General features: G+C 40.4%; 1 protein-coding gene across 3 annotated transcripts; it reads left to right on the plus strand.

The window, feature by feature from the left end:
- Positions 1-898: 898 nt before the first annotated feature.
- sp4 (sp4 transcription factor) lies at positions 899-12,351 on the plus strand. 3 transcript variants are annotated; one of them, XM_053492590.1, is made up of 6 exons: positions 899-1,197; positions 2,007-2,089; positions 3,613-5,098; positions 7,168-7,372; positions 8,976-9,175; positions 10,009-12,351. In XM_053492590.1, the coding sequence occupies exons 2-6, from the start codon at positions 2,024-2,026 to the stop codon at positions 10,257-10,259; spliced, it is 2,208 nt and encodes a 735-aa protein (XP_053348565.1). In that variant the 5' UTR covers positions 899-1,197; positions 2,007-2,023; the 3' UTR covers positions 10,260-12,351. The 3 variants fall into 3 exon arrangements, with proteins under 3 accessions (XP_053348565.1, XP_053348564.1, XP_053348566.1); XM_053492589.1 differs by lacking the exon at positions 899-1,197 and adding an exon at positions 1,224-1,478; XM_053492591.1 differs by lacking the exon at positions 899-1,197 and having other exon boundaries at positions 1,521-2,089; positions 3,647-5,098.
- The last annotated feature ends 876 nt before the right edge of the window (positions 12,352-13,227 follow it).

Below are 13,227 nucleotides of genomic sequence, written 5' to 3' on the forward strand. Positions count from 1 at the left end.
ATTTCTATGCCATCCTTCCGGTAGAGGTGCAAGACAGCAGTGCTAATCATTATGTCACAGTGCCCTATAGTAAACTTTTGCAAATGTACATCAGCATGCAATGATGCTCATGGTCACCAGGGGGCCATCACAACAAGGCTATTAAAAACTTTGATCTCAGTCTAAAATGATATACACTTTATCTTCTGTTACTTTACTTCTATTAAGGATTTATTATAGGCTATAATGATTTATTTTGTACAGCAAACCACCATTTTATCAGCTTGATAATCTCTAAACAAATGGGGTTGTTGTGAAGTGTGGTGCAGGTGTCCTTGGTTTGACACATTAAATAGGAATTTGTAAATAATAATTAAAAAAAAAAAACAGTTCATATACAAAATGTATATTTCATATAATTTCAAGAAATCATAACGTCACCTGTGACAACACCTGGAATAACCAAGTCCTTAGGAATAAATCCCTAACAAGAAAGTTTGTTTGGAAAAATATGTGTAAAATAAATTGGTCATTCACCTCAAACATGCATGTTCAGAATTATTACCTATTATTTTTAATTTCTCCAAACACAACGCAACCCTGCTAAAGGGAGTACTCGGTTTCTCTCTCCACCCGTTTGCATTCGCCCAACCCCCACACAGCACAAGTTACCGCCTTTCTCCATTCCCTTCAACCGAACATGATAACACCTCCCCACCTGAAGGCACATATTCGCGCTAAACTTTATGGGACTTGTAGTCTTCTTTTCTATCGTATAGCTAACTTTCAAATGGTTTAAAAACTACAATCCCCATGGTTGCACGCGCCTTCCGACGGTTAACGTCCAATCTGAATATGTGGGCGGGGAGCAATCCGCCCACAAAAGCAACAAAATACAATTGTGACTGAGGGGGGAAAATAAGGAACGTTTGCAATATTGAAAGGTTTTAGGGCGTAGAGTGTGAATAATGTTATTATTAGAATAATTTAATGGAAAAGGAAATAAGTACATTAGAAAAGATGAGTATGGGTGAATATTTTTTCAGACGTGCTATTTAAATAAAAGTGGGTGGAGCTTTCGGGGAGCGAGAGACACACACACAGACATAGACACACATAGAGCGTTAAGTTGGATTTGGATTTGGATGCGTTTCCGTGGAAACACTTAAAAATTTTCAACCAGGCTACAAGTCGGAGGGGAGAAAAAAGCACTAAAAGGTAAAGTGCGGTTTTAATTATATACCGCCGGGGTAGGTGGTGGTTATAGCTGGGTGGAATTGTAGTAGTGGCCGCGGTTGGTACCGCCCTTCCTGGCGGGTGGGTCTGCTCGCCTCGCCTCGGCTCTCCGGTGGATGTGCGGCGCAGCGCAGCAGCAGCAGCCATTCGTGGGGAAAAATAGGCCGTCCTTCTCCGGGCCTTCTGCCTGCCTCTGCCTCCACAGCGTCCGGCCTTTTTTTCGTTAACAACTCCTCTCCGGTTTTATTAATGCGGGATGAGTGGTGCGTACCCTCCCTCCCATATTATCGTCTCCACCCCTCTGTCTTTCCCTCTCTCTGTGGCAACCTGTCGCCTCCTTTCCCCATTTTTCCTCTTCCGTGTTTTTGTTTTGTTTTACTCTTATATCCATATTGCTCATGTATTCTTTTTAAGACTCCTTCGTCTTCGTTTTGACACCATTGTGCAACCAGTCCAACCATTGTCTTCAGTTTGCTTTAATCGTTCAACCAAAATTTTATTTGAAACATATATATCATTTAATGTAAATGCTAGATTAAATATGTAATTATATATGTATATATACATTTTTCGACTATTTGTCTCCGTAGACTTATAGAAAGCTGGGGGGGGGGATCCCAATCGCATTGCTATTAAACACGTAGTGCACTGTGTACGCTGTGTGAGCCTGTGTTTAAGAGGGCGCTGTTCAAGGGAACACTGTGCGGATTGGGACGCGGCCCTCCCTAAAAGGCGCTAAGCTACTTAGTTTCCCTCTGATGTTGATTTATCTTTTTAAAATGTTTTCGCAGATCAAAAGAAAGAAGTCATGGCGACAGACGGGGGGAAGTCAGGTGGTGGTGAAAAGGGCAATAAAGGAAAAACATCCACGCAGGTAATACAAAAAGTTTGTTCTGTCAACTTGGCGCACTATTGCTACACACACACACACACACACACACACACGTCTTCCTGATCACACTGCACACTTCCGCACTATACAGCATGCAGCAAAGTCATCTGAGGTTATGTGCTGTCTAGTGCATATGACTATAAGTAATGAGTTTTGGTTATTACCCCACAACCCTAGTTGTAGTCCCCCCCTTTATATTACCCTGCTGTCTACCTTGTGTTTGCCTTTAATCATTATTGTTGTGCTGTGTACACTGAAACACGTTTCTGTACTTTTGTTAGGTCGTTAAGACACATCTCAGGACAGGCGTAGGCATGCCATAATTAGATTGTGTTTTGTTTGTGGTTTTGTAACCCAGTGACCGTTATCAGGGTTCTCGCCATACTATAATATACAATGTTTCCTATAAGTCCATATAGAGAAGGGAAAATTAACACTTTTTACACACACACACACACACAGAATCATATCTTTTACCTTTAATGAACTTGAGTTAAGACATCTGATGTCAAAAGTTTGGACACACTCTTAAATTCCATGGTCTTACCTGATTTTTATCTCTTTCTACGTTGTAAAATAATGCTGTAGGCATCCAAAATATTTAATAATCTTATTTGAACAGTTGATATTGAGATGTATCTGCTACTCATGATCTGTAAGGGCTTTATAACGGCTCTAATCTGGGGTGCTGTTTGTTAATTGGTGATTTATGAGGCTGGTAACTCTAAATGATCTTTTCCTATGCAGCAGAGGTAAGTTTTAGTCTTGGTTTCCTGGTAAGGTCTTCTTTAGAGCCAGTTTCATTATGGTGCTTGATGTGTTTTGCAAATGCACTTGACAATTCTGTTCTCGTAAGAACTGTTCAAGAACAGCTGACCTTCGGGGTCTTCAAATAACAATAAGACTGTTGCTGCTGTTAGTTAATTACCTAATGCCATACTTGTTTTTTAATAGTTTTAAAAATATCAACAATATTGTTTTGAAACATAGAAAATAGATCCAAACTTGTGTCCAAACGTTTGACTGATAAAATACACACGCACTCACACACATACATTGAGAATCATTAGGGACCAGCCAATACATTATCAGAATAGCTGGGTGTTGATGCATTGATTCTTTTATTGTTCTTTTATTAAGCCTTCTAAATGCATTTCACATCAAGATAAAGTTAATGACTTTTAAAGACAGTTGGCAACAAAATCAATCATTGGCCGAACTCTTAATATGAGTCACAACGACACAAAGATGACAATGTCTTCCTGAATCTAATGACATCTATATACATGTTTTAGTATTAGTCTTGTGTCAGTATTGCATTGACCCAGTTTGCAGGCGGTGTGCATGTAAGAAATAGAGAAATTGTGGTTCACACACACCCACCCACTCTTCCTGTAATCCCGCCCACATTTTCTGACACTCAGTGCTTTCTTTTTGTTCTCTTTTTTTTTTCTTCTTCTTCTTTTTGCATGTGTGTGTGTGTGTATGTGTGTGTACGTGAGCAGGATGCACAGCCATCTCCTCTCGCTCTGCTTGCAGCCACATGCAGTAAAATAGGCGGCGTGGGCGGGGAGGGGCAGCCCGGCGTGCAGCAGCAGATCATCATCGACCCCAGCCAAGGGTTATTGCAGCTCCAGAACGCCCCTCAGCAGCTGGAGCTTCTCCCTGCTCAGTTCACAGGAAACGGCTGGCAGATCATCGCCGCTTCGCCTGCTGCAACAACAACAACCGTAACCAAGGACAACATGCAGGCTTCTGGCATGGCCACCGTAGCAACAGGGACAAGCGTGGTCCCTGTTGATGCCACACCCGGACGAAAGGTTAAATCGGCCAGTTTAAACAACGCGTCAGTCGCGCAGCAGCAGCAATTTCAGATCATCCAGGTCCAAAACATGCCTAATTCCACAGGAGGGATTCAGTACCAGGTGATCCCACACTTGCAGACCGTCGACGGTCAGCAGATCCAGTTAAACCCCAGCAACGCAACCACTTTAAGCGTCCAGCCTGAGCAGATTCAACTCATTAACGCTCCTAACAATCAAGCCATCTTAGCCACGCCTCCAAGAGCCACGTCGGCCAATGTAGTTTCCCAGAATGTCGCAAATCAGGCCATCCCTCTGCAGATTCGGCCCTCATTTCCACTCCAACTGAGCACGCAAGCCCCCATGGTCACTACAATACCCATAAATATTGGTGGTGTCACTTTGGCGCTGCCCGTCATCAACAACGTGGCGGCCGCAGGAGGAGGATCAGTGCAGCTTCTGCAGTCGAGCGACGTAAATGTGGCGAACGGCAGCCAGTTGATCGCGACCAGCGTGGAATCAACATCCGGGACCACCAGCTTGACTACATCAGGGGGCACAGACTCCATCTCTGCAGACGCTACCGCCTTAACTTCAGTGTCAATGTCATCTGATGCTGGTGCAGAGGGGCAAAAAGACATACGTGCCCAGGGCGGCGATTCTGACAACCAGAGCACGGTTCAGTCCAACGGGCTACAAGTGTCTGAGCAGCAGGCCCCGGTGCAGCAGTTCCACATCGTTAGTCACCCGATGCTGCAGCAGATCCAGATCCAGCAGCCACAGCAGCAGACACAGGCACAACAGCAACCCCAGCAGCTGGTCCAGGGCTCCATTCAGTTACAGCCGGCTCAGACGCTGCAGCAGAATGTACAGCTGCAGGCTTTTCAGAACCCCGCACAGGTCCTGATTCGGGCCCCCACGCTCACACCAACCGGCCAGATCAGCTGGCAGACGGTGCAGGTTCAGAACGCAGGTATGGCTCAGCAGCTAACGCTGGCTCCGGTGGCCTCCAGTCCGAGCGGTGGTGCATTCACACAGATCGCTCCTCTCACTATCGGAGGAACGCCCATCACGCTGAACACGGCCCAGCTGGCCTCAGGGACAGGAATGCAGACAGTCAACATTGCAGGTCTGGGGACTGCAGGGGTCCAGGTGCAGGGTGTCCCACTCACTATTGCTGGAGTGCAGGGTAAGTGAGTCCAATGATTACATGAGGTTATGTCAAAAAAAAAAAAAAAAAAAAATATATATATATATATATATTCTAGTTTTTTTTTTCTTTTGGTAGAACCTGCAATTTGTTCCATAATAAGTCAAGAGAGGGTAAATAAAGTAAAATTAATTAATTAATTAATTAATTAATTGAAGTCTCTATCTTTTGACTAAACTTGGTCAGATAAACCACCTTTAGCTAAATCATGTACATAAATATAAATAGTTTAAATAAATCCAAAATCGTCAGTGGTTTATCTGCTACGCTATTTCTTCAAGAATTCTGCTGCAGTACTTGGCTTCTTCCACATCTAGACTATTAGACCATTATGCATTTTAGTCAATCTTTTAATGGCTGATTCAGTTAAATAAGTCAATGACTCAGTTTTTAATTCAGAACCGATTCACACTTTTTGAACTGTTTAGATATGGGTTGTGGGTGCAATACAGCCACCTACTGGATGGGAGTTGGGGCAGAAGATTTAGAGGAACAAAAGATTTTCACTATGTATGACTGTCCAAACCTTTGACTTTAAAAAATAAAGAAACTAACATCACATGTTACACAACAGTTTAGTGCTTATTAGGTCTTTTTAGTGGTTATTAATACCTTACAATCTGTAGTAACATATAGCTGTCTAATTCCAAAGAATCGAATCGATGGTGCAGCTGAAATTCACAGCTCTACAGACCATGGTCCATGACTGCTGTGATGAGTATAATCAAAAAATGTCACAGTTGAAATATTGTCATGGTTTCTAAACACACTATGACTGTCAACTCACCAGCATTTATTTTTATACTTGACACCTCATTTAATTAACTGACCAAAAAACTGAAAAAGGGAGGGAATAGAGCATGTAAGCTTACTGGTTGTAATTTCTGTTAAAACGCAGCACACTGGTGAAACCGTTGACAGCAGCAGCAGGACGACTTGCTGTTTATTTGCACCAAAAATATCATACTAAGATATTTGAAGACATTTTTACAACTGTGTACAATACATGCTTAAGTCTATAGGTTTAAGTTTTGATACGTTACCATGAGATCATCCAAACTTGAAGATTGTAGAGTTTCTTTTAAAAGGCTGTTGGGATTCATACAGTATTCAAGAAAGTGTATTACGACCTAATTCATTACTGTTTCGATCGTATATATCATGATGTTACCCAGCTCTCCTGATTTGCTGATACTCATGGTTATAAACTTAGTTTAGTTTGTAATGAAAGTGACTTTGGCAGAACATCACAAGCTTGGGTTTGACAGCGCCCGCAGTTCTGCAGTAAACTTTTGCAGATGTCAGTTTGCTGACACACTCTCTCTCTCTCTCTCTCTCTCTCTCTGTCTTTGTATATATATATGTGTGTGTGTGTGTGTGTGTGTGTGTGTGTGTGTGTGTGTGTGTGTGCGCGCACAAAAACAGTGTGCAAAAATAACAGGAATAATGGCTGTAATAGGAGTAAATGGACAAACGGTCTACAAGTAAATTGCTCTCTGTCTGTTGTTAAGAATTAGTTCTTTGTTGTGTTTTTATAACAGTCAAGCAATTAGCAGTTTTGTAATCCAAAGTATTTCGTAATAAAAGATGTAGATTCCTACCGAGACAGGAAGACTGGTTGTCCTGAAAGAAACCACCAGAAAGAAACCTTGAGAAAAACTGACCTCAAAAAGGAACTTATCCTCTTCTGGATAGTGTGATTTATAAATCAGTATTGAGTTAGACAAGAAAAGTACAAAACTAACAGCACTAACTATCATCTCTCCAATGAGTAGCTTTTGTGACAAGCAGATTACTGTGGTTATGATTACAGTAGCTGTTCCTAGATACTAATCTACATTAGTAGGTGAATAATACACTGACACAGAGGTGAGTTTGGGGATAAATTGTAAATGATCCACTATGGGACCATCCACACGAGCAGAAGAATCATAACGCACTCCTGAAATGTCAGACGTGCTGTCGGTTGTTCAGTCTTGTTGTGGATTTGTTACATTCTTGTCATAGCTTGTAGAAAGAAAACAAACTTGTATGTTTTTGCTTCGCAGGCCAGCAGCAGGCTCAGGAGGGTATTAAAGTCCAGTCCAGCCCTGTGACCGTCACTGTAGGGAACTTGAGCAACACCAGTCTGAACGCAGTTAGTCCAGACCAACTAGGGCAGGCACAGAGTCCTTCGGAGCAGGAGGGTCAGCCGAGCAAGAGGCTGCGCAGGGTGGCATGCTCGTGTCCCAACTGCAGAGACGGAGAGGGCAGGTGAGAGCCATAGTCACATTTCTTTTTTTTAAACCTGTTGGTTCAGGTTAAATTCGAGATGTCTCAATGATTTAGACTGATTTAGTGCTATTGAATCAAATTAAATCGACAGTCTATCTATGATTCACAGCTGTATAGTGTTTATATCACATTTCCGAACTGTGACCAGGAACTTATTTTTGTAAATAATTGTCTTTGTGAGCCAGTTGAGTCAAGGTGTAAAAAAGAAAAAACATTGGCCTGGGTTTTTGATTCTACAGCACTGAATTCTTAATTCTGATTGGTCAGATTACATTTCTATTTTATAACAGCAGGTTTATATCGCTCCTGCTTTTATTACAGCTTTATTATTTGGTAGCCGCTCGTTCACAAGTACAATTATGACACACACTCAACATGAACGCAGGGCTGTGCAATTAATCAAATTTTAATCTTGATCACGAGCTTGAAAATACACACCCCACCAAAAGAACACCAAGCACATATATGACTCCAGAACAATCTCAAAATCAGCAAGGGCAAATGAGATACACCCACAAGGATCTAGAAGAGCTTTGCAGTATTGCCTCGTGTACAGTGTTCGATTACTATCAAAAGTCACCATAGTCAAAATTTTTTCCTAGACGCTCCACTCATTCGATCATGGACGTCGGTACCTAAACACAGCAAGACCGGCATGTGAGCAATTGTGAATAAACGGTGTTGTGTCCAAAATCAATAAATAGTCATGATAAATAATCTTGATGTAGATCAACATGATTACAAATGATACAAATGCGAATATCTGCACGTTACATCCCCACTTAAGCGTATTCTCCTTGAATGCTTGGCATTCTTGTAATTTTCTTCAACAAGCCTGGAGGCTTTCCTTAAACATTCCAAGCAGGCAGAGCTCATTACGGTTTGTACTAATTTTTTTTGGGGGGGGACAAATAAAAGTAAAAATATTTTAATTTAGAAATAAACGTATACATGGTAATTAACTTGACAAATGCACTTATCGTATGTCCACATCAAACCGAACTCACCTCATGGAAATTCTGGTTCACTGTGTATGAAAAACACATTTGTGGTTATTTTCACCTTGACTTCTGAATAGATAGCATCACAGGGCCTGTTTTTATTTTTGTTTTAATAAACAGATCATGTAATGATTAAAGCGCAGTGTAGATTATCCCGTGAATCACTGTTTAGCTTAATATTTGTACATGACATATAATGTTTTGTCAGAATTTTGTCAGAATGGTTTTATGTATTGTATTGTCCCTGATGTGTTAATTTACTTGTATTAATTTGTGTAGCAGTTGTACAAGTTATGAATTCTTCAGATTGCAGTAAAAATCAGTTCAATCGCTATGTCTGATTATTTATATGCTATAATCGTGGACTCGTCCCACTAGATGTTTATTTTCACATTCACATTTAGTACTAAGATCAACCAGTGAGATGTTCTTCTTCTTGTTGGGTAAAATAGATAAAATGTGGTGAAACATCTGCACTTAACGTTTTCACGCTTAAACCAGTAGACTGATTAATTCCAGATGAAAGCTTAGAGTGATTTGTAACTCGTGGTTTGAGAGTAAATCTGCAGATGTTATGACAGGAACAACAATGACCCGTCGAAAAAGAAGCAGCACGTGTGTCACATGGAGGGCTGCGGGAAAGTCTACGGCAAGACGTCTCACCTGCGAGCTCACCTGCGCTGGCACACTGGAGAGAGGCCCTTCGTTTGCAACTGGATCTTTTGTGGAAAACGCTTCACCAGGAGCGACGAGCTTCAGCGGCACCGCAGGACACACACGGGTATACCACACACCCACCAGCGTATAAATGTCCACGCAGTCAGTCACAGTGCCACTAACCGAACATCGGCATCTGTGAGCTCATATATGAGGAAGAGGGTAGGTCGCATGAGTGTGTTGCCCTTCTCTATGACCGCATAAGCAGCGGTGTAAAAAAAGCTGGTGTCGCGCATCTCAGAGGAAGCCTTTGGGAGGAATAGTTTATACTTGGAATAGTTTTTTTCCTCCCATTAATATTAATAAGCATATTGTTTGTACATACAGCAGTTTTTCAATTTATAATTAATTCCTACCTTTTTAATTATTTGGGCTTTTTGGATGGCACGGTGTCGTTGTAGACGGACCCCTGCGGTCGATGGGTTCGAGTGGCGCCTTTGGGGCTGTATATGTGGAGTTTGCATGTGCTTGGTGGATTTCCTTACACAGTCCAAGACATGCAGATTGGGCAAGTAGGTTATAGTGATTGGCACCCCATCCAGGATCAAAATATATCAAAATATGATTTGTGTAAGAGGGGGCATTTAAACAATTAACAACACAGATTTCACAGCAGTTCAATATGTACAGTATTAGACACTTTTTGTAGTTTTTAATACCCAGAAGAAATACAAGTTAGCTGTATAGGCTAGATGTATCAGACAGTAAATATTAGTTCCATTGAATGTAATAAAAAATTACAAGTACAAAAAATCTAATTGAGTCAAATCAACAGTCTACCCCCGTGCATCCATCTTGGAGGCCAGTGGAGATTACCACTGTATTTATTGACCTCTGATCAACTTTAGTGCATATAAAAAGAAATATAATAAATCAAAAATCCCCCGTGCTTTTCAGGTGAGAAAAGATTCGAGTGTCCGGAGTGTTCCAAGAGGTTCATGAGGAGCGATCACCTGTCGAAGCACATCAAAACCCACCAGGGCAAAAAGGGAGGTGCCGCGTTGGCCATCCTCACCACGGAGGACATGGAGGACGAGGTAGAGGAGGCGCTGAGCTCGCCCAGGATCGTCACCGTCGCCTCCATCTCGCAGGATTCCGACCCGGCCACGCCCACGACGTCTAACAACCTGGAGGAGGAGTTCGAGTAGCTCGGGGTCCTGATCCTCCACTCAAAGCACCATGTTCTATATCAGCTTTTAGTTGTCTGTCTTTTGTTTGTTTGTAATTTTCGTTCTTTTTAGAATGGACAGCTCTTGAAGTGCATCAGCTTTTCAGATTTTTTCATATGAAAATGTAAAAAAAAAATATAATAGAAAAAGAATCTAAAGATTATGAATTTACCGTTTGGTTTTTAAGAGACGTACAGTGATTACCGGAAATGAGACGAGGTGTCAGAGTGTTTTATTTACAGGAGTAGGAGGGATCTGTTGTTCCCAGTACGCAAATCCACTATAAAGAGTCTTTTCCTTTAGGATTAAATTATGTCTCTATGCACAAAATTGTACATCTTTTTTTTTGTTGTTTGTTTGTTTTCTTTTCTCAAATTATGAATCAACTTATTATCAGGAGTGGGAGGTTGGTGTAAATGTAGGTTTTTAACAAACTAGACAGCAGTTTTTTGTGAATGCAGTTGGATAAGATTTGGAACTGAACAGCTGTAGAACGCCGATCTCTTAACCGTCATCGCATCAGCAGACGACTGTTCAGCGCCTCACTCTTAGACCTTAGGCAAAGTCCATGTATGCAGATTTCAAGAAGATGCACGAAAGGAAAGTTAAAGAGAGGATAAGGCGGAACCTGACACAGTCACACAGTAGAGTCCTAAAAAGCACAAATTGAAAAATATTTATATTTAAAAAAGAAAGAGATGATACATTCCTATATGAACAGAGAGATGATGTGAGGATTAAAAAAAAAAAAAAAGAGTTGAATTTGGCTTCCTGATATTTGCTATGTTAAATGAAAGCAATACTATAACGACAATCCTTGTGAAACCATGTTTACATTAAATAGGAGGCAGAATAGATTTTCTTTAAGAAGCGAAGAAAAGAAAAAAACCTACAGCAAACAGCCTAAAGGGTTTTTTTGCTTCTCAAAAGTCATATGAACTGTCCTACAATGCCTTAACACAGAGCAGTGAGCAAGAGGCTCATGTCGGGGTGGGGGGTGGTGGGTGGGTGGGGGATATGTAGGGGGAAAAAAAGGGAGGGGTCGGGGGGTGGTGAAGGAGAAGCGGGTCTTTCAAAGAAGAGACGACAATTTCGTGTACAGTTGCACACAGCTGACCACACGCTTCTTTTCTATGCTAGTGAACACTGTGGCCAGTAAGGAGACGTCAATTTTAAATCTCAGTTCGATGACATGTTGTACGCGCTCCTCAGCTATTTGCTCCTCTTGTTAGATTAACATCACCTTCGTCATCATCTTCGTCACCCCCATCATATTCTTAGTGTCAGTGCCATTAAATATGTCCGCTTTCTGATTCGTCGTAGATCTGCGGCCACATGCTCGGCCAGTCGAGCTCTCGTAGCTTAGTTTGGTGTTATAAAATGTGTCTGGTGGTGTGTTTTTTTTTTTTTTTTTTTTTTTTTTTTTGTGAAAATCAAAAACAAATTTAAGAATTTATGTTTTTTTATGTCCTTTTACTTTCTTTTTCCTGGTTTTATATGTTACCACAGACTGTTTAATATCCCTAATTTATTATTTATCTTTATTTCAATGTTTGCCCTTTTTCAGAGTTGCTGGTGTGTATTGTATGCTGTTAAGTCTGAGATTACGTGCAGCATGTTTTTTTTTTCTCACCCTGGTATAAGCAATTATTTCTTTCTAATCGTGGTCCTTTTATAAACATAACCATAGCTTTTTAATTTATATGAAATTTGTCTCTCACACCATAACATATTTAAAAAGAAAAATTTGAAAAAGAATTCTGATACCAAACGATTTAGATGTTTTTGGTAATATTTTGTGTGATCACTGAATTTTTTTTCTTCAATATTTTCTAGTGGCATCTCATTTGTAAATCTTTTTCTAAGATGTTTCTTTGTGTTCATGACATTTAATATTTTTTTGTTTTGCCAGGTTAGCCTGAAAGGCTTCAGTTTATTGATATTTTTTAAAAAAAATAACTTTGTACAAATGTGTTATGTTAATGGGTAAAAAAAAAATGAAAGAAAAAGAGAAAGTCCTTTGCCTGCATAACACTTGAAATTAAAAGTGAATAAATCGGTCTTAATTATACCACATATGAGCCTTATGGTATTTGGAGGATATCCGTGGGTTGTTTTTTTTTTTTACTGCACAGTTAAACCTTGCGAGCTGCGAGCATAATTCATTCTCAAAGCGTGCTTGTACATCAAAGTAAATTTCTCTATAAGAGATAATAGAGACTCGGATAATTCATTCCACAACCCAAAAATAAAATTTCAAATTCAAAAAACAAATTCATATGCTGAGGAGGAAAAAAAACATCAAACATTTCCGAAAAATTACTTGAAAGAAAATAAAATAAAATTCAGATATAATTGAGTTAGTTTGTACCAATGTTTTATTTTTTGAAAATAGAATGACAATTTTCAGTCTAGTGAACCAAAAGAAATGACAAAAAAAACAATTATTATTACGTATTCAGTCTATCCTTGCACTTTGGGGAAAAAAGTTAGCTGTCATGTCCAACACACACACACAATGGTTTTGCTATCTCTTTCTTACTTGCTCTCACTGCCTGCTAGGATTTTATGTAACAGTAAAACTCTCATAATAAGACAAAGTAGGAGGGGGTGTTGAAGTCATAACCGGGACAGTAATGTGATGAGACTCTTAGCTGCAGTATGGTGGTATGGTGCAAACTTTTTAAAGAAGATCGGGATTATCATCCACGGACATCATGGCCTTTTTTAAAAGCCTGTACCATACCGAAAGGTCGTTCCTGTGAACATTCAACTAGTGGAACATCTGACCTTGAAAACTGGTGGATAATTTGTCGGCAACTTGTGGAAGAGACGCGTCTGTTGTGTGAACTGTACACAATCATTCACCAACATCACTTGCACATTACAGGAACACTACTGGGAGTTATTGCTACATGTTTGAGTGTTTAAGGGAACTCCTGGGAGG

Source organism: Clarias gariepinus, chromosome 3, assembly GCF_024256425.1.
Source record: "Clarias gariepinus isolate MV-2021 ecotype Netherlands chromosome 3, CGAR_prim_01v2, whole genome shotgun sequence".
Classification (NCBI taxonomy): domain Eukaryota; kingdom Metazoa; phylum Chordata; class Actinopteri; order Siluriformes; family Clariidae; genus Clarias; species Clarias gariepinus.